Raw genomic sequence first — 14,284 nt, forward strand, 5'->3', positions numbered from 1 at the left:
ATATTAACTAAGATTAAAGGTACTTTAACATTTCTTTTACTTAATCTTATCACTTTCCTGTAAAAGATGACTTGAAAAATGGTTTTTTAACCATTCAATCATCTCAACTTTGTGCACCTTATGTCTCACACTTCATTTGATATTTTCCATTAAAGTTAGTATTATTTCTATATAAAAAATAATTCAACTATCGGCAATCAAACTAGTTTCCAAATTGCCACACATTTCTAAATGCCTTAAAAAAATGTCACGTTTCTAAATGCCCTTTAAAACATATTAAAAACAAATAAATAAAAACTTACTCTAAAGATGTCAATTCAAATATTCCCTTAAGAACACCTTAAATCTAGAAATCCCATTTCTACTTTCATTTGGTAGCTGGGCATCTCAATTCTATTTCTCAAATGCAAGAATCACAGGAGCAAATAAAAAATTGCCAGGAGCACACAATCTTTAAAAAACATTGCTGTGCACTTTTTGAAATGGATTCCTTAAACAAGCAATCCAAGGCCATCCACCTTTCCTGCAGCTTGCCCTTAACATATCGTCTGATCCCTCGAGGGACCTTTGTGTTATACCACTCCAAACCTGCTGGAATTTTCTGCGCCTGATTTGGCTAATGTCTTATGCTAAGTTATATCACCATTTCTACAAAACAAACAAAAGGTTTACTCTTCAGAGGAGATCAGTTTTTATTTGCTCTGTGGCTCATCTCCTGCTGGTGACCTTTAGAAAATGCAAATAGATTTCATAAACATTCAGTGCTTACTTAAAAAAACGTATTATTTAACAACCATTTCCTGGCTGTCTACCCTGGTGGAGCTTTACATGGCACCTGGGACAACATAGTCAGAGATCCTGACAATCTGAATGGCAGGTACAATCTTTAAATTAAGAGGTCTGATATATTAATAGAGGAGTAAAAATAAGGATAGTGGAATAAAACTGGATTTGGATTCCAAAGACCTGTCCTAGGAGACCTGGCTTCACTAACTACTCTGCTTTCCTGGGGCCAGTTTCCTCAACAACACGGGGCTAATGACCATCTTACCTTCTTAGCTTAGGGTGATTGTGAAAATCAGGGAGGAAATGAGTGTGACTCCACTCTGTAAACTATAATATGCAAATGCATGTCATTACTACTTGAAATAGTCAATTCGTATTTATAAATGGCCCCTTTGTATCGTTCACATATATATCAACCATTGATGTATTTCAGGTTGGACAGTAAACATCAAACTATTGCCATACAGTTTTCCACTCGGGTTTTTCAAAGTGAGCCCTGTGACAACCATGGATATGAAAGCACATGGGGCCTTCAGAATATACCATCTTTGATGGGCATAATCCCCTCTGAGGAACTCTTGAGGAGCGTGACGTAATTACTTACCTCAGCATCCTAAACATCGACGATTCCCATGTCCTTGCCTATATCCTCAAGTTTTCTTTTACGTCGACCTCCAGCCACGCCCACTAGGCTTCTGATGGTTCTTTTTCCACTCGGAGTCTTCACACGTGCGGTTCAAGCTCTGCTGATCTCTGTGTAAAAGCTCCCTTCTCAGAGAGGCCTTCCTGAGCCACCCTCCCTAAGTTAGGCCTCTCTATTTTTGAGTAAGAGCCACTAGAGGGTCTCACAGGACGCTCACACATGCACACGCTTCTGTGGTGACCTGATGGCAGGTTTCCGTAGCGGAGAACTTGAGGCAGGGCCGGCAGCAGGCACCTGGGGGGTATGAGCCGGGGCGCCGGGGGGGCTCAGTCAGTTGAGCGTCTGACTTTTGGTTTCGGCCCAGGTCCCGATCTCAGGGACCCAGTCTACTGCCTAATATTTTAGAAAACAGTTTAATAAAACCGGTTTATGACTCACCAGACACAAAAGATCACATTTTCAACACTTCATTAACGGAAGTTGATTCTGTGCCCATTTTATACTAATCTCCAAAATGAAGCTCTTCCAAGAGGGAGTTCTGCCTAGGATTTCCTTCCTCTTTGTGTGACAAAAACTCTGCCAAACCTACTGAAGGCTGACTTTGCTGATCAGTTACTGAAAACTGACAGTCTCCATTTTGGGGACCCTGCATAACAATCTTTTCAAAGCTACTTTTGACTAGTTCTGGACATCCCTGTTCTGTATCGATCAGAGGGAGGTCATTGTTCTATAGGTTATGAGAGTGAAGGGAGTTGATGTATATAAGGCGAAGGTAACCAGTACAGAGCTGCTCTTACCATTGCATGAATGGATGAAAACCTCGCTAGATGCCTTCAGTTTGGGGGATCAGATTTATCTAGGTTCATAAGGAACACTGTCACTGTCGATGCGCTATTTGTTATAGTCTTATGCTTGTGTGAAATATTTGGCAGAGAACACAGTATACAAAGTTGCCAGGTCCCCTTGCAAACAAGCCAGAGGTCTTCAGGTTTGACCCATCTTACTCCCTCTTCTCAAAGGACAGAAAGGGAAACGTGAAAGGTTTACAACTCACCAAGCACTCAACACCCAGTCGCTCAGTCTAAGCTTTTCTAAAAAACCCAAAATGGGTAAGAAACTTACTTCTTCATATTATAAAGACTAGGAAATATGCACTGTGTATAAGAAGAAATAATCTTGAAAACTGAGCACTGATGTCACAAAGTTCTAGTATTCAGTATCCAGAGAGCAATTTCATGTGACAGTCATTCTGCCTGTGACTGAAGTGAAAAGCAAAACTGAATTCTTTGTACCTCAAGCAGATCACCTTAGAATAAATCAAGCAAATGGATAGTTACTATGAAATAATCTTACCTATTAATTCTCAATAGATAGCAATGTGGTCTGAGGACCACTGGGGAGCCCTGAGCAAGTTCCCACCCTTTCCAACCTCATATCCCTGAGGCCAGACTTCTTTCATGTATTTCCACCAAAACAACTTAGCACAGTGGACTGAATGCAGAAGCAGATAAGAGAATTCAGCTGTATTCTATTAAGCCAGGTAATAAAAAGATTTTCAAAAATGTAAAAAAAAAAAAAGCCACTCTTCTCACAAATTTTTATTTTGGGAGATTTTTATAAAATTATAATTTGACAGGGCTCCCTGGGTGGCTCAGTCTTAGGTTAAGCATCTCTTGATTTCAACTCAGGTCATGATCTCAGGGTCATGGCATCCAGCCCTGCACTTGGGGCCTGCTCCAGATTCTCTCTCTCAGTCTCCCTCAACGCGCCCCCCCTCACCACCCCTGCTCATACTCTCTTAAAAAAAATTATAATTTGACGGGTAATGGGGTTACTGTAAAATCAATATTTTTAAAGTTGCTCAGTTTTTATTTCAAATACAGTAAATATCGATATGACCCACATAAACATAAAACTTCTTTGGGGCTATCAATTTTTAAGGTGTAAAGGGGGTTCTGAGACCAAACTGCTACATATACCAACTCCAAGCACTCATAATAAAATGGCAGAGTGTGTTTGGAGCACTTAAAGAACACAGCTCCAAGATGTATAGTTAAAAAAAATCAAATGGAAAAAAAAAATGCAGGGTTTTACAGTCCAGGACTCAGTTATTTTAAGTAATGACATTTATTTTAAAGAGTAACAAATAAAACCCATGTTTGCCCATCAGGACTTTCAAATCCCTCCAAAATCCCTGGGAAGCTAAGCATCTGAACTGGCTGGATGCTGATTCCTCACCCGTTGGGCTAAGCAAGTGCAGTGTGAAGGGGTGCTGGGGCCTACTTACTATGCCTGCGAGGAACAATGCATTAGCAAGGCTGCCGTTATTAAGCAGACACACACATACACACACCCACACACAAAAGAAGACACGCAAGAATTAAAGTCATAATGAGTAAAAGTAAAAAACCAACGAACACTCTTTCATGGATAGATTTTTTTTTTTTTCTCCAGTCTTTATATCTGATTGCTTATCTGGATATAAGAATAGGAAGATCTTAGTCAACAAAACTCTAGAAGTCAATAGAAAAATTGAGATCTCTACTGCTTCTAAAAGCTGGGAACATTCTAATGAGGGTTATTTGTGTGGCAAATCCCATACCACTTCATAGTTTTCTGCCTCATATCTGCACTAATGTGGTTAAGTAGAAGTGAGTCAATACATTCACAAAACAGCTCATTTACAATTTCCTTGTCTGTTACAAGAAATTGAAATTAAACTCCGGCAGATAGAAAATCCTCAGAAATCAACTTAGTATCAGTCTCTAAGGCTTTCTTAACTACACACTGCTTTTGAGAATACAACCGGAATGTGAGCTGTTGGGTTTGTTGCATAAATGGCGTGCATGTGACGTGTTGAGCAGTGACTGATGCTGAGTCTTGATATGTAAGCACGTTTACAAAAAATAAAAATGGGAGGCAGAGAAATAGTGTGCTATGTCCATGCCAGTAGATCTGACACAACATTATGTATCCACTACTTCCAGATTTTAAGTTCATTTTAGAAAAGATGTATTCGGGCCCAGAGAAGTCAGGTAAATTGATCAGTGTCACATAGTGTGCATGGTTGAAATGGGCGTAGATCTGCTTCCAAGTCCATGCTCTTTCCACTATGCAATGCTGTCTCCCAGGAAAGTTGAAACACAAAGCCAATTTACTTCATAAACATACTTACTGGGTGTGCTCTGTGCTTAGGACAGTTAGCTTTATTTTACTAATGTGCTTCATAAATATTTGAGAAAGTAACTATAGGTCTCAACTTATTGACTACCCCAAACCCAACATAATGGCTATCATTCAATTTATTATAAACAAAAAAGGGAAACACCCAAAGTCCCATGCGAGAACATTTGTGGTTCCTGAAGATTTTATCAGAGAGGTTAAAAAAAAAAATACAGTAGGCAGAAGCCGGTGAAAAGGTGAAGGGGTACAGGACCGGCAGAAGGGAGCCCAGCAGACTATTTAGAGTATTTCTTGCCAACTCCAAAATATTTGGGGGTATTTAGACCTTTCTTTGAAGTATCACTTAGTAACCCTTTCAGAAATAAATCATTACATTGGATGGATTCCTTAATGAGGCAATTCTTTCCTTTCAGGGGCTCTGAAACAAAAATACTGACAAGATAGCAAACTGTATGTTGAGGTGCCATCATACATGAGCTGGGGCTGGCTCCCTTCTGCCTTCAGAGACATAATATAGGAAGGAGGCATAGTATGGAAAATGCTTTACAGATAAATCTTATTAGAAAAGAATTTTTAAACACCAAAGTTTAGAAAGAAAATATTTATTTCCTCTGAGAATCATATGTATTTGAAAAGGTGATGCTATACCTCTCAGTTTAATGAAAAAATTCACTTAAGATTATGTGTTTCAAGTATCAGTGAAGATATTCTCCATGCTGCCACCGGAGCCTGGCTTGATTGCTCTGAAGTAACAACACTTGAAAGCTCCTATTCTTTGAAACTAATTTAAACACATTGAATTGTTGAAAGATTAAAAACCACAGTCAGCTAATTACACTCTCTCTCATCTCTTATTCAGCAAATGAATCACTTTTCATTACCACTTAGCTGAAGTACATGAATTTCTGCCTAATTAGAAATGTTGTAGATGGAACATTAGCAAGAATGGAGCGGGTCAGGATATCTTTGCTGCTTCATTTTTAATTCCTAATAGTAGAGTCTGAGAGGAAAGAATAGAGAAGTCATTAAATAATTTTAAATTATTTATAAAAATTACTTTGCCCAAATTATAATTATTTTTTCCCCAAACGATCTCAAATGTCTAACAGAATGAAAGAAAAAGCAGTTCAACATTGATTTTAATGAACATTTTAATGTTATGTATAACAGAACATTATGAATACAATGGAAACAAAGTTTTGTCAATTTAATAAAAAAAATTTCAACACAAAGTGGGGAAGTAATAATTTGATACCTATATTATAGTATTTATTTTTAAAAATATTCCCAGCTTGAGGGTGAAACAATTAATTTTGCATTCCAAACTCTAGAATCATGATTTTCATGTGAGCTTAATGCAGAATTACAGCAGGAAAACGAAAACATTTTAATTAATTTCCTTTATTTGCCATTAAATGAATAAAATCTTTGACTGCTACAGGTCTCCTTTAATAATATATATTTAACTCCTCTCTATTGGAACCATATTGCTAATGCCATATTATATACACTCAAAACCAAAACAAAACGAATACTGTATAAAATCTAAAAGCCAACATTGTTGAGTTCTAACATTTATATTTAACTTAAAATTTTAATGAATTTTTACCTTTTCAATTTTTTGAAAAGACACCAAAAAAATAAAAATAAATATTTTTCTCTTTTGACTGTTCCTGACTGGTAAGTGGTAGCCACAGGGATAAACACGGAAGGAAGCCTTGCCAAGTTAACCACTGCAAATTGTAAATAATGACTGCTAAAAACAAACAAAAATACTGGAGGGTTTTTTTTTTTCTTTTAAAGGAAACCATAGAGCAGTCCTGAAAAAAAATATTTTTCCTAGTTCTGCAAAGGATAATTATAGCAGAAGATATGGGAAAAGTACCATAGCTATCACCAATTGCTTGAAGAGGTTTCGTTACAATAAAAATTTGGATAGTATAATAGTAATAGCAGTGTTGCTGGAACATTAGCAAAAGTATATACATTCCAGTTACCTTTGATTTAGCCATAATCACATATGTATGCCTTTTTTGGACAAAAATATATATTTTTATAAAAAACTGATCATCCAACTTTAATGATTTCATTTATGGACTCAAGAGTGGTAGTAAAAGGAACAGACCCAATTATGACAAGGCGATTCAGGGACAGAAAAATCAAGTTCCTCAGGAAAAGAAAAGTATAAAATTAGAGATTCAAACACATTTATTCAGCCCTATTCCAGTCTTCCCACAAATCATGATGTTAAAATGGGCTCTTCAATTTATAAAGGCTTTCAAGGTCTCACTACCCCACTTGTGGTCTATTCTCACTGGGAAAAATGATTTTGACTGCCTCATCTGAAGTGCCCTTGCCTGGCCATCTGAAATACTAGATACTTCACTTTTATAAAACAGCCTTTTTGGTTCTTTATGTAGGTTTATTTTAATTAATTGATAAAAGGGGAGTTGATTAGCATTTTCCATCCCAACATCACCTATCTTCAACATTAAAAATCCTTCATTCAATCTGCTCCTTTACAATCTCTCATTTGCTAAAGTTGGCGAAATTTGCAAAGGCATCTTGCTTGGGTTGCACAGTTCCAGAAGTCATGGCTAAGTTAGGCATGCCCATTCCCATTGTGCCTGTGAGGCCCATCCCAGCAGTGGACATCCCCATGTTCATGTTCATGCCCATCATGCTCTGGTTCATCATTGGAGTATTTCCAAGAGGGGCCATTCCCATGGTGCCAGTCATCACACTGGGCATGCTCATAGGCATGGGTCCCCCCATCAAAGGGTTAGTTTGGGGCCGGACAGGAATTATATTTGATGGAGAACTGAGGTTCACAGCTCCAAAACTTTGGGTCATCACATTCATAGGCTGTTGCATACCTACCAGAAGAGACAAACAACTTTACATTAGATTCAACAAGCAGAATAATAATACAATCTTTCTGACCATCAACACTTGTAAGCCCTAATAAAATTCTTTACAGTGGTTTTACAAGAAAAGTCGATTAACTCGCATTATTTGCTCTAGAAAAATACTCTGTGGTTGTTAACTCTGGTTTCCCAAAGATGTAGAAACAGTTAAGAGTGGGCTGGGGGAAAACATGAGGCACTTTACTTCATTTTTTTTTAAGATTTTATTTATTCATTTGAGAGAGACTGAGAGAGTGAGCGAGAGCATGAGCAGGGGAGGGGTCAGAGGGAGAGGGAGAAGCAGACTCCCTGCTGTGCATGGTGACCAACGTGGGGCTCCATCCCAGGACCCCGGGATCATGACCTGAGCCGAAGTCAGATGCTTAACTGACTGAGCCACCCAGGCACTCATTTTTTTTTTTCATGAGGCACTTTAAAATCATTCTGACGAACTTTATTGTTGAATTCAACCTAACGAGTTGTCAGGAGCTACTATGTATCAAAAGCCTTGAAAAACTTTATACCCTTTGATTCAATCTATTTTTAGAACATTACATTAAGGAAAAAAATCGCAAGTACAAATATTTATATAAAATCATGGAGTTATTTATAATAGCAAAGAGCTGGAAACAACGGAAATAACCAACAATAAACTGTACACTGATATAATGGATAACTATAAATATCTAAAAAATCATTTTTTCCCTAAGAATATTAAATACAGGAAAAATGCTAATTTAATGCAGAATGACAACTGCAAGAAACAAAACAATATAAACAGAATAATGTCAAGTATTAAAAACATGGTTAGAAAAGACAGAAAGAAATATTAATGGTGATTATCCCTGGATTATGGAGTTAAGATGATCCTTGTTTCCTGGTCATATTTACCTAGATATAAAACATTTTCTACAACAAATATTTTCATTTTAATGATTAGATTCCCCAAACTCACCAAAATACAATGTTATCACGCCAAGAGCAGAATGAATACAAAGTAACCCAACAGGAAAAAACTCCTAAGCAATCACACGGTTGCCTTCAGTACGGTCGCATCATGTGTTCTTACTTCATGGCTTGAACTAGTCCTGGCATCAGGGTAAAGATTACAAGTGACCAAAGAAGCAAGATGTCTTGCGGCAACTTACTCTGCTGTTGAATCATTGTATTGAGCGATGGCTGCTGGGGTTTGGAAGGCTGCATTCCAGGTAGTAAGTTGTCTAGGCTGATGTTTACACTGGGGTCAGACCAAGTAGAGGGCAGAGTTTTGCTGACTGGTTTCTGGACCATATCTGCATTCTGATTATAGAGAGGATTAGGCTTCTGCAGCACTGTGCTAACATTTTGCAAAGGCTGGAAAATAGAAAAATGCTCTAAAAATTAAGCATTTGCTCTATAAAGGTTATCAAATGGCAATTTAATCACAATAACTCCAGATATACACTAGACTTAGTAACAAACTCCTGAAACCAAAAAGAACCACAAAAGTTCTAGGCTAAGTTCTTTAAGCTGAATCACTAGCTTCCCCAAAAGGTTCCTCTGAATCCCAAATCATGTTTGGGGTTAAAAAAAAAAACAACCCAACATATTTATATGACCAATTACCCTCCCATCACCCAAAGTCTAGAAGCCACCATCCCACGGCAACTACCAACTGCAGGTTAGGATAGCTTTAAGGAAATATACAAGTGGAAATTTATTATTACAAGATGGGTTGTATTCGGGATATGATTTCTCATGTTATAAAAAGCAAAACTATCAAAGCAACAAATTATACTGCACAAATTCTGACATTTTCCTGCTCTATGTACACTTCTATTGCCTAAAGTGAGCAGCAACATTAGTGGAACTTGATATATGTGGACCAATTCAGGAGATAGGAGAAATTCAGGAGAAAGAAGCAGGGATGCCTCGTAGTTACTAAGGATAACTATGAAAAGGACAGAAAAAAGGAAAAGGAATAGAAACAGGAAAAGTAATTAAAAATGTACCAATGTAAATAATTACAACACAGCTGCAATTAAGACTGCAAATAAGTAGACTGGCTTTATGTTTAGACCACATGAAAGAAACTCAAAAGAATAAAGTGGTTTGGGCTTGTTTAGTGGTGCACAGTTCAATTTAATGGTACTGGTGTGCCTTTCATGTCCTTTTTCTTAATGTTAGGTCCAACTTCTGTTATATAGAACATCACCTTTCTGCTTCTTTCTTCTCTTCCTCCATCCTAATACCCAAAAGAGGAGAATCTACATATTAAAATGAGTAATTAGCATCATAAAAAATATTCTGAATTGCTTGAATCAAAAACAGCAAGTTCCTGGTACAACTCAGACAGATATACTCTGACTCTGTGCTTGTGTGAAATTTTTTTTTTTTTAGCTTGTGTGAATTCTTAGTATTAGGTAATTTAGATTTAACTGTAAAAAAGTGAACTCAAAAACTCCCATTTAGTTGTTTTTCTTTATGAAAATGAGAGTTGACAAAAGAGCCTATATAAAAATTACATAATGTAGAACAGGCCTAAAATAGGGAAGAGTATTCATCATTTTAGAGAATGATTTTCTATATTGGTAACGACTCCTTGCAACCAATGACATTTTTTTGAGGATCAGAGATTTTACTAAGTGAATATAGGCCAGGGTGAAGCAATTATCTCTATTCCTTATTAAAAATAGATTTTTTAAACTACTAAATACCAAATTGTTTATGAATTCAATAAATTTTTAGCAAGTGCCTCCTCTGTGCAAGGCATCATGCTTGGCTTTGCATGGACTACAAGATGGGTGAGAAGGCCTTGCTCTCTAGAACCCACCAGGGGAAAGAGTCTAAGATAAATGCAATGTGCAAAAACTATGTATGGCTTTTTTTTTCCGTCTCACGATAGTCTACCATTACATTAGTTACAGAATCTCAAAGACTAGGAATCGAAGTTTCCAAGGGAGGCAGACAACTTACCTGTGATCTTGACATGGGCAACCCCAGGCCTACAGTATTAGTGCTCATCATAGAGAAATTCATACTCTGGGAAGATGTCATGGTTGCCTGGGACGAGCCCATAAGATCAAATAGGTCCGAAGAATTTGAGGCAGCTGGAGGTGGGCCTAACGCTGGCTGTGAGCCACTGCCAAGTTCTACAGACGGCTGTGAAGCCCCGCCAAAGAGCTCACCGCCGGAGGCACCGGGGCCTGACGGCGCTTGGTTGAAGGCACTCCAGTCACCAAAGTCTCCATTCCCACTTGTTGCTGTAACTAAGAAGGAACAGTGAGGGTAAGAAACTTCCTGAAATGTGCAGAACAAAATAACAATGTATGAAATGAAACAAAGTAGAGCTGATCTGTGTCCATCCAGATTAACATCTGCAGGTACCATCTCCATCTGGACATTATTTTTCTCATGAATATTCCACAAATGTTAACAAGGTGGCAAAGGAAAAAAAATTCACATATAAAGTAAAATCCACCTCTTGGCAGGTCTGAGGTGATACACAGAAATTACAATCAAAACTTTCCTTCATCCTAAGTTTGCATATCATCAAATATACTGCCAGCTAAACAAATATGAATTAGCCTAAGACCCTGAAGAGCAAGAAAACTTAACTGGTTAAACTTTTTGTTGGGAGATCGAGAATCCTCAAGTGAGGAGACACTCAATAAAATCAGAAAATTCAATTCATTTCACCCATTCATTATTTGGAAAGGTTTAAAGAGAAATCAAACTATGATTTATATGGTCTCATGTAAATAAAATCCCAAATTCATGAGATAAAATTCATAAAGAAAACAGAAAAGCATGGAAAAGAAAAATTCAGTAAAATTAAGAGCAGGCTTAGTAAATTTCTGAAGAAGTTCTTACCCTTTTGGCCATGCTTTCATTGACAACACAAGGGCTGTAGATAGCCATGGTATATATAACCTTAGTATAGTGCTTGCTTCAAATTGGACTGTTCAATTTTTTTATTTAAATAAAAAGCGGGGTATAGAAGGGAACTCAATGCTAATATTAAAAAAAGGGGGGGGAACTCTTATCATTACATTCAAAGATAATTATAACAAGTTAAAGATTTAATGCATTATATAAAAATTGATAATAGGTTAATTAATGGACTATAGTGTTTAAGAGCATGGTTTTTGTACCTTACTAGATGAGTGACCCTGGGAAAACTACATAACCCTCTCTGTGTCTCACTTTTTAAAAAATCTAAGTTGTGAAGGTTAAATATTTTTTTGTGTGAGGATTAATTTAATATGTAAGTGCATTTAGGGTTTATTCTTGTTACTATGGATTAATTGTGAAAACGCAGGGAAGGACCAAACACACCACATTCTCTTTCCTTTAGGTAGGCCATAAAACAATGTAGGTCAAGCTTCTAAAATTCTGTATACATACTATTTGGAACACAATAAATATAAAGGCAATTGATAATAAAAAAATTATTTAAATAGATTATGCATGACTCTAAGTAAATAAACCTTTCTCTGAGAAAGGGACAAATAGATAAATATGAATTAATGAAAGTTGAAAAAGCAAAGGTGAAGAAAGAGCTACACATAAACTGTCATCTGAAAGAGAACAGTACATATTTCCAAGTTAATTAACACCATCTCTTTGTACTCCATGTTCACTTACAACTTGGAAATACATTTTGTCTAGCCTAAAAGGTAACCAACCACTCCAATACTATGTCTCATTATGCTAAATATTTAAAGGAACAATAACATTAAGTCTTTAAAATTATATTTCTCTATTACCATATTAAAACGTGAGCCTCTTCAAAAGAAAATAATTCACTTAGAAAACCCACGCTCTACCAACAATTTAATACAAGAACTGGGCTAATATTTATTACCTCAGGGTTTTACTAAAATACGTCTTTTATCTTTACAAAAAAGACTGATTTAAGAGTTTTACAATTAGTTCTATATATTAAACAATTTAAACTAATTTAAGAAAGACCTGAAGGATAAAGGTAAACTTTATGCTGATTTCCTATATGCTTGATCTATAAAACAGAGTAAGAATGGAAACTGGGGCAATATGTGTTGCCCCATCTGAAAACTTTATCTGAGATGATTAATCATAGGAGGAAGAGATTTCTAGTGGGGCATATATTGTTCAGAAATGATTAATCATAGTTGCAACAGTTTCAGCCCCTTGCGTAATGGTGATCAGGTTATATTAATCACACGCAAACAGATGAAGAGATGTATCACTTAGCAACATTAAGATATTCGAATTATTTGCATAGTAGGCAACTTTATATACATAAAAACTCAGAATTACACAGGCAGTCTGTAAAATTAGGGCAATGTTTATCTGCCACTTGATCTGCCTAAAGTAAGGTATTAACCCTTAGAAGACATAACCACACTTCTAAGATGAAGCTAATCACTCCACAATTTTGGTTTCTGAGAAATACTCAGAATTTATACAAGCAGGTTATCAAAATAACCCCACATAATTAAAGCCTATGTATCTTTCTTCCTAAATCCTCACAAAACTAAATCAGACATTACTAAATATAAATTTTAATTCAATTAGTCTAATGGCAATAATTCTACTTGAAATGAGTAAGACTAATTCAGCTAAATTACACCTTTTCTCCCTGCCTCACCTCATGTTTGAAATTTGTAACTAAATTTTCATATTATCTCTCAAACTTCAGAGTGACAAGATTTATACCAAAAAATACTACAGCCAACTCCTTTACAACTTAAAGGACACTTAATAACAAACTTAGTCCCTATTCTATACACTTCTATAGACATTACTTTATATCCTTATAAAGAACATGTCAAATGGTGTTCCTGATTTTAGAAAGTTGGAGGTCACCAGCTTTCCCAAAGTTAAACAGCTACCATACTAGATGGCAGAGGCAGTAAGGTAAAAATATTCATAAAGAAAGGGAAAAAAAGACAAATGCTTCACCTCAATCCTTGATGTTTAAACCTATATTGTTAGTTCCAAGTACATAACATAAAGATTTGGTATCTGTAATATACTGCAAAATGATCACCATAATAAATCGAGGGCATTTTAAAATTTCTAATCTAACATGGAGGCAAGTTTTGCCTGAAGTTCAAATGCTCACTACTTAAGGATGTGTCAAAATGAAGTTCAGTAATCTTTTATAGAAATGCTCTTAATATATATCTAAATTACAAAGAAATGAGTTTTATTAAGATAGTCTGCCCAATCCCAATGTCCTTGGGATCATATCATATAAGCTAAACATAAACCATAATATTCTTCCTGCTAAATTGAAGTTATACTTATTCATACTACCCACCATGCTGTTCCCCCTTCCCCCCCCCCCAAAAAAGCTAAACAAGAGTCACTTATAAAAAGGGCAATTTTATTTAGGTGTGCCTGCCTGAGTAGTTTGCAACTAAATTAATTTATTTGGCATAGTTAAGACACCGACCCAATAAAATATCTTTGTGAATAAATTCTTTAGGATTTAGGAATTATAAATACTACAAGGAGTAAAACACCAAAAAGAAGCTTATTTGGTAGAGAAGGGAATTGTCTGGTCTTGATAACCTTTACACTGCCCCTAGATTTCTGGCCAATCAAATTGTATCATACCTTGGGAAGGGAAATTGCCTGATGCAGCAGCTGAGCCAAAGTCAGCAAATCCTCCAAATAAATCAGCTGATCCTCCTAGAAATTAAGCATGAAGAAAAGTTAAACCGTTAAAGCCACAGAACAACAGATAGCAATTTCAGGAAGCCATTTTAGCACCACACTTAAAAATTACCTAATATCA

The 14,284-nt window shown here is 36.3% G+C and overlaps 1 protein-coding gene across 2 annotated transcripts in view; it reads right to left on the bottom strand.

Annotated features, from left to right (window-relative positions):
- Window positions 1-5,745: 5,745 nt before the first annotated feature.
- Window positions 5,746-14,284, bottom strand: part of CLINT1 (clathrin interactor 1) — a 57,593-nt gene continuing 49,054 nt past the window's right edge. The window contains exons 9-12 of one of the 2 annotated variants that reach the window (XM_036096251.2): window positions 14,104-14,178; window positions 10,474-10,766; window positions 8,667-8,871; window positions 5,746-7,488 (exon numbers count right to left, since the gene is read on the bottom strand). In XM_036096251.2, the coding sequence (XP_035952144.1) occupies window positions 7,142-7,488; window positions 8,667-8,871; window positions 10,474-10,766; window positions 14,104-14,178 (920 nt within the window). In that variant the 3' untranslated portion in view covers window positions 5,746-7,141. The remainder of the gene's footprint in view (window positions 7,489-8,666; window positions 8,872-10,473; window positions 10,767-14,103; window positions 14,179-14,284) is intronic. The other variant, XM_036096253.2, reaches the window with a different exon arrangement.

Source organism: Halichoerus grypus, chromosome 2, assembly GCF_964656455.1.
Source record: "Halichoerus grypus chromosome 2, mHalGry1.hap1.1, whole genome shotgun sequence".
NCBI lineage: Eukaryota > Metazoa > Chordata > Mammalia > Carnivora > Phocidae > Halichoerus > Halichoerus grypus.